General features: G+C 46.7%; 1 protein-coding gene across 2 annotated transcripts in view; it reads right to left on the bottom strand.

The window, feature by feature from the left end:
- Positions 1–7,390, bottom strand: part of LOC112137893 (diacylglycerol kinase theta) — an 18,173-nt gene extending 10,783 nt beyond the window's left edge. Inside the window, exons 1-5 of one of the 2 annotated variants that reach the window (XR_004948553.1) lie at positions 6,443–7,390; positions 3,000–3,079; positions 2,373–2,472; positions 892–983; positions 189–314 (exon numbers count right to left, since the gene is read on the bottom strand). Coding sequence is in view for 1 of the 2 variants with exons in the window: in XM_024260431.2 (XP_024116199.1) it covers positions 189–314; positions 892–983; positions 2,373–2,472; positions 3,000–3,079; positions 6,443–6,596 (552 nt within the window). In the remaining variant the exon portion in view is untranslated. The remainder of the gene's footprint in view (positions 1–188; positions 315–891; positions 984–2,372; positions 2,473–2,999; positions 3,080–6,442) is intronic. The other variant, XM_024260431.2, reaches the window with a different exon arrangement.
- Between the last annotated feature and the right edge of the window lie 4,635 nt (positions 7,391–12,025).

Raw genomic sequence — 12,025 nt, 5'->3', positions numbered from 1 at the left:
TGAGTTTATTTTGGACTTTTATTTTTTAAGGTAGACTGGATGAAAAAAAATTCAAAATTGTATTGATCAAAAACATTTAATGTGAAAAAAGAGATTCCTGTTCCAGGATATTGAATACACCCTCACTTTATTTACAAAACTTAATTAACCTAGTGTCTGTTACAGTCCCCCCCCCCGGGAACACTAACCGTCATGCTGCACCACTCGCATCTCATCCCCACCATGACCTCCGACGAGCTGCAGGACCGGCGGCAGACGTCACACCTGGATGCTGACGGCAGGTTTCCCTCCCTCCAGTGATGCTGGAAGGTTTCCTGGGGGGCAGAGGTTCAGACGGATCAGAACAGCATCGTCATAGATAAGACGTGGAAGGATGGATGGTTTTCACAGCTTAGCTGAGCCAGAGTGTGAAGCTCTCAGCTTCATGTGCTGTAATCAATGGTTGAATCAGAGTTCACTGAGCTGCTGGACACCCCCAGGAGACACGGAGTGGGCGGGATCAGTCAGCAGAGCGTCTGAGCTCAGGCTGGAGGTTTCTGGTTCCGGTTGATCCATTATTTTAAACTTTAAAGCTCTTGAATTCTCCTGCTCTAATATTGTTAAAGGTCACGTGGACGTCCTGACGAAAGCCATCTTTGATTGAACTCAGAAATGAACATTTCCTAAACTGGATTCCTGAGATTCCAGAGGAAAACTGTTGGAATTACAAACAGGTTTTCCCTCTTTTCTGCAGCAGAGCGAACCAGAGCAGAGTTCATACAACAGGACCAGTCTGCACCGCCAGGAACTTCTGCTGCAATGATAAGCTGACCCTATCATAGGCTCCCTCTGAGGGGGCGGAGTCACTTTGTTGCTTCAGGTTTTGGTATGAAGCAGACGCCACGGACTCACCTGAGCTCCGTCCAGAGTCCCGTCCAGGTGACAGCAGCGACAGTCTGCACAGGTGAAGGGGGCGCAGTCAGCGTGGACGTGCAGCTCGCACACTGAAACACAATCGACGTCAGAGTGACGACAACTGGAACCGCACAGCGACGACAATCAGTCAAGAGGAGGATTCAGACAACGCTGGAAATGTTCTGGAGTTCGTTATAATGCAGCCAACCATCTTCCGTCATCCATCCATCCATCATCCATCACCATCCAATAATCCATCCATCATCTATTCATCCAACAATCCATCCATCCATCATCCATCCATCCATCCATCCATCATCCATCTACCATCCATCCATCTACCATCCATCCATCATCCATCCATCCATCCATCATCCATCTACCATCCATCCATCTACCATCCATCCATCTACCATCCATCCATTCATCATCCATCCATCATCCATCCATCATCCATCTACCATCCATCTACCATCCATCCATCCATTCATCATCCATCCATCCGTCCATCTATCATCCCTCCATCTACCATCCATTCATCATCCATCCATCTATCCATCCATTCATCATCCATCCATCCATCCATCTATCATCCCTCCATCTACCATCCATTCATCATCCATCCATCTATCCATCCATTCATCATCCATCCATCCGTCCTCCATCCATCCATCTATCATCTATCCACCATCCATCCACCATCCATCCATCATCCATCCATCCATCCATTTTCTGAACTGAATCCCCTTTGAAGTCACAGGGCTGCTGGAGCCTATCATTCTGTTGGGTGAAGGCGGGATCACATTTTAGATTCATAAAGAAACCGAAACAGAACGTCCACCAGGGCCTTCCCACAGATAAGTGAGAGTGCTAACATAGACTGTATAATCGATGGACATATCAACCCCTCCCCCCCTTGTGTTCCAAACAGGAAGTACCTGCTGGTTTCAAGAAGTCAAAGTCCTATAGACTTCCATTGAGAATTATTTCTCACTCATTTTAATGGTCACAATAATCATTCTTGCTCTGATGTTTTCTTCTTAACACGTTCTTTACAATCCTAAGTTTTTAAAGATATTTTTCCTTTGTTACAAGTAATTCAAGTTATAAACTGACCAATCAGACTCAGACCAATCGCTGTCGACTGGTTTCAATATGGCGATAAGACGTATCAGGAAGTGATGAAGAAGGCTCTGGCCTGATTCACGAGGGCTGGAGGTACATTTCCTACGGAGGTCATCAATACATTCTATGTCCAGTTCTTAATTATACAGTCTATGGTGCTAACCACTCCTCCACCGTACAACCCTTTCAGAATAATGACGATGCAAAAACAAGGAAGCTGTGTGCCTGTGGAGGAGACGGGTCTGCGGTGACCCGTCGGCCCGCGGTGACCCGTCGGTCCGCGGTGACCCGTCGGTCTGCGGTGACCCATCTCCTCCACATGTGCGGGTGGAACAGGTGTGACTGCAGCTGACCTTCACAGCGCAGCGCCGTGCTTCCCTCCGTCTGTTTCCTGCACACGCAGCAGAAGCGTTTCTTCTGACCCGCCGGACCGAAGCAATGAGCCGCCGGCACCTGCAACACACACAGGTAACACAGGTAACACACAGGTAAACACACAGGTAAACATATGCTAAACAAACACACAGGTAAACACACAGGTAAACAGCGAGCATAAAAACTGCCGCTGACTTCCGCAGACTGTGTTTCTGTTTCAGGAAAAACATAATGAAGTGAAGAGCAGCTTCATCTGTGAGGATGAAACATGAATCCAAAGAAACTTCATTATCAGAACTCAGTGGAACCACAAGATCCAGACTGAGCGGCTGAAGGAACCCGGAGAACGTTTGTTCTCTCTGTGCTGAGGAGAAACCGCTCATCCACAGCACCGCAGAGAACAAGTAGAACTCTAATCCTGCAGCTTCTGTCTGATGAGATTTGAAAGTTTTTATTTCACAACAAAGAAAAACTTTATTGTCCTGACATTTCTGTTCTGTTGGTTCTTTCTACATAAAGTCTGCAGCCGGGTGTGTTCACCACAACAGACCCTACAGTCTGAAGCGGGTTTGGTCAGGGGGTGGGGCTGAGGGGTTGATACTCACCTGGACCTGAGAGGGCGCCATGCAGGAGCAGACGGTCCTCAGCGTCTTCAGGCATTTCTCGTGACACATGAAGTTACAGACTAGAGAGGAAACACAGACCATCAGAACCGGGACGAGTCTGAACTCATCTGTGACTCAGCAGGTCAGCTTCGTCAGACGCCACACACAGTCAGGCATGGCGGCGGAAGTGTAATGATCTGTGCAGCTCAAACGTGAGAAGAATTGAAGCTTTATTCTATATTGTAATAATTTAAACCTTTAGCCATGTAGAACCTCTTCAGATGTTACAGAGACAAACACCAAAACAGGAAGTACTGGGGGGGGTATTCCTCTATTAACTATTCATTCCCTGTGGAAGTCAGAGAGAGGAAGTCCTGAGGCTGCCCCCCACCCCCACACCAGGAACCGTCCTCCACGCCGCTTCACGCCTGAGGTTAAAACGTTAACGTCCCGCTCGCTGTCACACACCCGAGACTAAACTTTGATTGACCCCTTAATGCTGAGCATCAGGGGGGGCTCTAGTCTGACTGTCTGGACTAGAACTCAAGACCTTCAAGTCTCAGGCCGGACACTCTACCACAGGGCAGAGGTAACACAACAGTGTAACACAATAGAGTAACACAACAGTGTAACACAATAGAGTAACACAATAGAGTAACACAAGAGTGTAACACATCAGTGTAACACAACAGAGTAACACAATAGAGTAACACAACAGTGTAACACAACAGAGTAACACAATAGAGTAACACAGCAGTTTAACACAGCAGTGTAACACAATAGAGTAACACAACAGAGTAACACAATAGAGTAACACAATAGAGTAACACAGCAGTGTAACACAGCAGTGTAACACAACAGAGTAACACAACAGTGTAACACAATAGAGTAACACAACAGAGTAACACAACAGAGTAACACAACAGAGTAACACAACAGTGTAACACAACAGAGTAACACAACAGAGTAACACAACAGTGTAACACAACAGAGTAACACAACAGTGTAACACAACAGTTTAACACAATAGAGTAACACAGCAGTGTAACACAACAGAGTAACACAACAGAGTAACACAATAGAGTAACACAACAGTGTAACACAACAGTGTAACACAATAGAGTAACACAACAGAGTAACACAATAGAGTAACACAACAGTGTAACACAACAGTGTAACACAACAGAGTAACACAACAGAGTAACACAACAGTGTAACACAATAGAGTAACACAACAGTGTAACACAACAGAGTAACACAACAGTGTAACACAATAGAGTAACACAGCAGTGTAACACAACAGTGTAACACAACAGAGTAACACAACAGTGTAACACAACAGTGTAACACAACAGAGTAACACAACAGTGTAACACAATAGAGTAACACAACAGTGTAACACAACAGAGTAACACAACAGTGTAACACAACAGTGTAACACAACAGTGTACTTCTGCTTATGCTCTTTTAAGGAAAGGACAGATTCTTCTGGTTTTTCCAGTTCAGGAACTGCTCTGGAGCTGGACTTCCCAGCATGCATCATTTCACACACACTGACAAAAGTCACGACAACAAAGATTATGTTCTCGTGCGTTCCTGCAGCCAGCGTCCGACAGTCCGGAAACGTCGCCACAGCAAAACATCTTCACTGTCAGGATCCACGTCAGCGTGTTTTCATCTCCTTCAGGTCCGGAGGACGTCTGAGAGTCTCTGTAGAACTCTGAGTGGTTCTACAGAGAACTGTAGAACCCTGAAGGAACCGACCCAAACCGTCATTTGGGAAATGATGCGTAGAAATATGAACACTAAAACAGACAAACCTCGTGTTGTTTCTGTCTGAACTGGACGGGAGTGTCCTGATCGTTCACAGACACTGGAGGATCAGGGATAATCCAGCAGATCTAATCTGGATCAGGATGAGATCTGAAGAGGTCTCATCCTGATCCAGCATTAAAAGGCTAAAACAGGTACATTTATTTTTAGGTTTTTGTTTCATTTTGGTTGATTTGATCAAACAGAATTTCAAACCTGAAAAGAACAAACCGTTTCATGAAACTTTAAGAGTTTCTGCAGGAAAGTCTGAGACCCGTTTGTCAGAGCAAACGAGAGCTCTGATTGGTGGAAGGTCTGATCCTTCTGTTCAAGAACAAAGACTGACTGAACCAAGAACTGAGACTGAGTTCATTCAGAAGATCAGGATACACACATCCCATAATAATACTTCTCTGTTTCTCACAGAATGGTTCAGATTTCAGAACATAGTCTGAGCCCAAACAGAACCACAGAAGATGAACCTGCAGCTTCACCACTGAGGATCAGAACCAGAACCGTTCAGTCAGATCCCAGTGAGGACAGACGGTTTGTTATTGTCGTCATTTTAACGCGTTTGTGTTACGGATGTACTCACTGCTTTAAAAGACGGTCATGAAAGCAGTTCTAGAAAGTTCTGATGGGAAATTCTGTTTCCATGGTTTCACCTAAAACTGACACCAAAAAAAACTATCCAGGATTTAGACTCACAGAAGACAGAGGTCAAAGGTCGTTGGTTTATGAATGAAGTTCAGTGATTTTCATCAGACAGAAAAGTTTAAAGAACTTCTGCAAACCGAAAGAGATCCAACGCTCAGCTGCGAGTCAGTGACCAACAAGCTAACAACTTGACTAGCTAACCAGCTAATTAGCTAACCAGCTAACCCAACACGCTCAGCGGCCTCAGACCTTTGGTAGTAGACCTCAAACTCGTGATGCCAGCAAGTCTCTGGGAGGAACCGCGCGTCTGCCGACCCGTGTGGGACGGCGGCGGCAGCGGCGCCGGATGAGGCTCTGCATGACGTCAGACCATCAAGTTAATCCAAGTGATGGCTTAAAGAAGCGGCGTTACATAATCCAGACGCCGCCTCTCAGGAAGCAGCATCATCACGAGCTGCTGATGAAGAGGAGGACGAGGAAGAGCACACACGCATCTGTCCAGCCTGCAGCATCCCAGCCAGAGGCCTGTTGCCATGACAACAGAAGCAAGGAGCTCACAAGCAGAGCAGAGACCGTCTACACACTGAAGCTTCTCTGTGCTGAGGCTGTTACCGGGCAGAACAACCAGCCGCATTGTGTACATGTTTGTGTTATTGTGTACATGTTTGTGTTATTGTGTACATCTGTATCAACTGTTTGTGTTTGTCTACGTCTGTGTGGGGGTGTGTGTATCTGTGTGTGTGTTTGTTTGTCTGTGTGTACATCTGTTTGTGTGTTTGTTTGTGTACATCTTTCTGTCAGTTTGTGGTTCGGATTCGTTCTTGTAGGGGTTGAGCGCACGCGCATGTGCGTGTCTACTGAAGATGCGCGTGCTGTGCCTCGTCTGTGAAGATGGCTGGGTGTGCGCGCGGATGTTGTGTCTGGATGGTGAGGGCGCGCGCCGCTGAGGTGAGGGTGTCCTCGCGCCGTCTTACCTTCGCACAGGAAGCCCGCGAGCCCCCAGATGAAGTCGCTGCAGTTGTGGCAGAAGGTGGGCTTGGTCAGGGTCACCTTCCGGAAGCGGTGACCCGGCGCGAGGCTCCGCAGCGCCTCGGACGCCTTCCCGCTCTGCGGGCTCCGGTCCGCCATGCCCGCGGAATCCCGGCGGAGTCTCTAGCACACGCTGCCCCCCCTGCACGCAGTCATGCCGCCGGGCCGGGGGGGAGTGTTCGGGGAGGGTTTCCGCGGAACGGTCTCGGTCGTGCGGCGGTTCTGCCGGGCGGTAAGGGGATGTGACGTCGCGTTTCCGCGTGGACCCGCGGAGGGGGCGCGAAGCTCGGCGGCTCCTGGAAGGATCCGGAAAAGCGGCCCGCGCGCACCACTCCAGGAAAAGCGTCCGCGTGCGCACACCTGCAGTTCCGAGGCGGAGCTCTCGTGTCCTCGCGGCCGCGGCGCCGCGTGGAGCGGATTCCCGGTGCTCACGAGCGCGGATGAATAGAAGATGACATCGATCCAAACCGGAGCCGCGAGGCTGCGGCGGGCGCGCGCGCCACGCACGGACACGGGAAGAGGGAGACCGGGAAACGCCGGCGGAGAGGAGGACGTTCAACAAGTGTGTGTCCCGCTGGTGGGGGGGGCGCCTTCAGCTGGAGCCTCTTCCTCTCCGCTCCATTCTCCTTCCGCGTGCCAGCCTCCGCGCTCTCCCCGCCCCGCCCCCCCTGACTCCGCCCGCTGCCGAGCAGCATCAGCGCCTCCTCCGGTCTCCTTCCTTTACCGGTTTGCTGCTCCGTTCTCCTCCCGAACGGAACCGGTAACACCCCTCTCTCTTTGCTGATCATGAGAGAGATTTATTCAGGATCATCGTTATCCTCTGATCTTCATCCATCCTCTGATCTTAGTCCATCCTCTGATCTTCATCCATCCTCTGATCTTCATCGTCATCTGATCTTCATCATCCTCTGATCTTCATCCATCCTCCGATCTTCATCCATCCTCTGATCTTCATCCATCCTCTGATCTTCTTTTTCATCCATCCCCTGATCTTCATCCATCCTCTGATCTTCATCTTCATCCATCCTCTGATCTTCATCCATCCTCTGATCTTCATCATCCTCTGATCTTCATCATCCTCTGATCTCCATCCATCCTCTGATCTTCATACATCATCTGATCTTCATCCATCCTCTGATCTTCATCCATCCTCTGATTTTCATCATCCTCTGATCTTCATTCATCCTCTGATCTTCATCTTCATCCATCCCCTGATCTTCATCCATCCTCTGATCTTCATCTTCATCCATCCTCTGATCTTCATCCATCCTCTGATCTTAATCATCCTCTGATCTTCATCCATCCTCTGATCTTCATCCATCCTCTGATCTTCATCATCCTCTGATCTTCATCCATCCTCTGATCTTCATCATCCCCTGATCTTTATCCATCCCCTGATCTTAGTCCATCCTCTGATCTCCATCCATCCTCTGATCTTCATACATCATCTGATCTTCATCATCCTCTGATCTTCATCCATCCTCTGATCTTCATCTTCATCCATCCTCTGATCTTCATCTTCATCCATTCTCTGATCTTCATCCATCCTCTGATCTTCATCCATCCTCTGATCTTCATCCATCCCCTGATCTTTATCCATCCTCTGATCTAAAGTTTCTTAAAGATCTGCTTTGATAAAAATGATTTTTTTATGATTTCTTGTAGATTTTTTTCTTGAAGGACAAATATATAATTAAAGATTAAATCTTTATTCCTTAGGAATTCTTTAATCAGATCATCAGGATCAGACAAATCCAGTGGTTTAAAAAAGTCAGGTTTGTGATAAAGGTGATGGGCGGGGCCAAAGTCTCCTTGCTCCGCCCCATTCTGATCATCCACCTATAAATCCATGAACCTCTTCGTTTGTCTGAGCTGGAAACATAGACTGTATATAAGAAATGGACAGAGCAACCCCCCTACTTCCGTGTTCCATATAGGAAGTACCACTGGGTTCCAAAAAGTACATCAATTCAACAATGTACCAATCATTGTCCTACTGTTGTTTTCCTCAATGGAATGTACCGATGCAGCAGTTTAAAACAACAAGAGGAGCATGCTGTCGACATTTTTAGATGAGGATTTACTCTGTAGAAATAGATTTCACTCTGAGGTTATGTGCTTTGGACTTTTTTGTTTGTTTAACGTTTTTCTTTATTTCACTGTTTTGATTGTAGCTTATAAATTATAAGTTGCATATATGCGCATAAAATCACCAACCAAAGTTTCATCTTGTTCACTTTTCCAGCTTCAGCCTGAATTAGACGCAGCCGTCTGAGGAGCGCGAGACAAACATTAAAGGACCTGGTCGTGTTTTCAAACAGAAAAAAGATCCAGCTGTTCACTTGTTAGGATGGTTATTTATTTTAAATACCGCTGAACGCGCTTCTCACGTGCATCTGATCAGACTAACGTGGCCGCACGTGAAGTAAAGCTGCTGCGGCTCGCGCGACGGGCCGTGCGCAGTTCGGGCACGGCGTCACCCAAATGCTCCTTTTATCTCGACAAAAAGGAATAAATGTAAGTAAATCCCAAAGGACCGCTGACAGAATCAAATGTTGGGATGGTTCTCCCTCAATGGCTTCAACAATGACTTGTACAATTCTGTCGAGCCGCCGACACTGAAGTTGGCTTCCGATTCACAGCAAGAGTGTTCCACTGTATTTTTCGTCCTTTTCGAAAAAATCGGAAGCCAACTTCAGCGTCGTCTCGAGCCGGCGTTTACAATCGTGGTCTCGTGGTCGAGGCGTGGAAAGAGGCGGAGACTAACAATAAACTCACTCCTGATTGGCGACAGTACTTCCTGTAGATTCCATGACTCAGCTATGACTCAGACCAATCACTGAAGATGGGTTACAAATGGTGGTATCCGTTTCAGGAATTGACGGTGAAAGCGGCGGCCTACTTTAGCGAGGAGAGGAAGTAATGCATTCCAATGGGGGACCTCAGTGCTCGATCTGTCCATTATTTTTACAGTCTATGCCAAAAACGCCTGGTTCCAACCTGGCAGCGTCTGGAGGCCTGTCATGAAAAAAAGGCGACTGAATTGACTTCATTGGTTGGAGCCAGAAGTAAAACCATGTTCTATGGATGATGTCATACTCGCTCAGTTCAGGTGTCTTATGCAGAGTTCCCACCGCTCTCAGAATCTTGCGTTCAAGCGACCACTTTCAATTCAAACGTGTAAACTAGCTTAGACACATTTCAGGCTTCTGCGTTCTAAACTCTCATGTCGCTACGCAAGTTTTTGAGTTGGTTTTTAGGCTCTACGTACAAAATATGACCAAAGAACATGAGATGAAAGTTACACCATTTGAACTTTGGCCAATCAGGTGGTGACGTAAGCGGGATTGAAGATCACCTGGACAGCAACAACAGGTGTGGCAGGAAATCCAGCATCTCACAATCACAAAACCAACCGGAATGCTGCAGACAGCGATGTGGCTCGCTTCAGGGCGGAGCCACTTCAAACAACCACACAACATCCCAGAGACCTGAAAGTTTCAGCGCTGAAAGTTGAGGAGTCCGACGTCAGGCAGACACTCAGATGCAGCAGCCCAAGAAAAGCAGCCTGTCCAGGCGGCATTAGAAGTCCTGAAAGAAAGCCAAGAGCAGCTAGCTGGAATCTTCTCCAAGATTTTCCACCAGTCTGTAACCCTGTCCACCATAATGGTCCCTGTGCAAACAAAACACTCATCTCCACCCCGAGTCGCTGCCCAGCAGCTCCACTCATTAACGGTCATGAATTGCTTTGAAAAACTGAGTGGAGTCAAACCGCATCACTTTGCCCGAGTTTGAACTCTCATCAGCTTGCTTCCAGAGGAAACAGATCCACGGAGGACGCTGTAGCACAGCCCTTCATGCCGCTCTATCCCACCTGGCTACATTCAGACGCTCTGCTTCAGTACCATCCTTTGGGTTTCCACCTTTCATCTGTACAGGAATCAAGTTTCCTTTCAACCACAGCCAGAAGGTTAGAGGCAGCAGACATCCACGTCCCTTCACCTTAACCCTGGCTCCCCACAGGCTGACCCCGACCCCACACTCATACCTGTGCCCCCTCCTATCACAGTAACACCACTATGAAGTCTGCATGATGAGCCGGCCAACAGGGATGAAGACTAAGATGATCATCGACTGCAGGAAGAAGAAAACAACCAAATCTCCACTCTCTATCAGCGGGGACAGTAGACAGGGGAGCAGATAGCAGATTTCTGGGAGTCCAGATGGAGGAGAACCTGACTTGGAGAACAAACACTGAAAAGGCCCAGCAGAGACTCGACTTCCTCAGGCTGCTGAAGAACAACATCTGCAGAGACTGTTGCTGCAGCTGAGAATCCATCCTGACCTCCTGCATCGGTGTGAAGCTCACCAGCAGCGAAAGTCCTCCAGAGGGTCAGACACTCACCCAGAAGACCATCAGCTGTCCTGCACCTCTCTACTGAACTGTCTGAAGGACCAGCACGTAATCAATGACCCGTCTGATCAGGTCAATCTGTGATTGGACTGTTTCCTTCAGGATGGATACGGAGCAATCGGAACACAACCAGATTAAAAACAGCTTCTATCCTAAACCATCACAAACAAAACATGAAGCACACGAGAAGTGAAACATTTCTGTGCAATAAGTCAATGAATTGGTATTCTGTGTTATTACTTTGAACTTTTTATGCTATTTTGGTCAAATTTTTAAATAATTATTTTAATTCAATTCTGATTCTGATTCAATTCTGATTCTAATTCTGATTCTGTTCTGGTTCTGTACGGCATTCCTATAATGGGAGTGCAGGAGAAATGAATAACTTCAGTTTGCTCCCGTCTGGAATTCTGCCTCCAGTTCTGTCCTTTATCAGAATAGAGCTGTGAGAAAGAGATTTACAGTCTCTGGTGTTTCACACTGGACCTCTTCTGACCGTCTGTGACGGACATGTGGTTTCTTGACAGTCCAGTGTGAACACATATGCTAAAACAAAGTCTGAACTGCAACCTTTGATGCTAAAACAGACATTTGGGCAGTTTGACCAAAAGCAGCAAGAGCCGCTTTATCCTTCTTCATGTTAAGAAAATAGACTGGACAAACTGAGAGGATGCAGGAACTTCAAGGTCAGATTGATAAGAACCACAAAGAAAAGTTTCTGTGTTTCTGTGTGGAACTAAACTCTGGAACAAGTTCAGTAATGAGCTCAAACAATGTTCAAGCATTACATACATACATTCAAGAATATGGATAAAGAAACTCTAATCTATGAAGATAAGATGAGTCAAAGATCAACTGGTGGTTGAAGAATTCCAAACGTCTGAACTTGAATGTGATGAAATAATCAAAGATTTTCAAATGTAATCAATGAGTTTTATGTTATGTAATATGCAGAAATGATCACTGAAAAGTTTACAATCACTATGGAATTAATGTTCTTTACTTGATCCAAAATATGTAGCAATGATTACAGGATTATTGTAATTCTGTGTTCTAAAGATAATCAATGATTTTTAGATATTGTGAGAGTCATTAATGTTTAGTGAAAATATAT

The sequence above is a fragment of the Oryzias melastigma genome, linkage group LG10, assembly GCF_002922805.2.
Source record: "Oryzias melastigma strain HK-1 linkage group LG10, ASM292280v2, whole genome shotgun sequence".
NCBI classification, from domain to species: Eukaryota; Metazoa; Chordata; class Actinopteri; order Beloniformes; family Adrianichthyidae; genus Oryzias; species Oryzias melastigma.
This window is presented reverse-complemented; position numbering and strand designations above follow the sequence as displayed.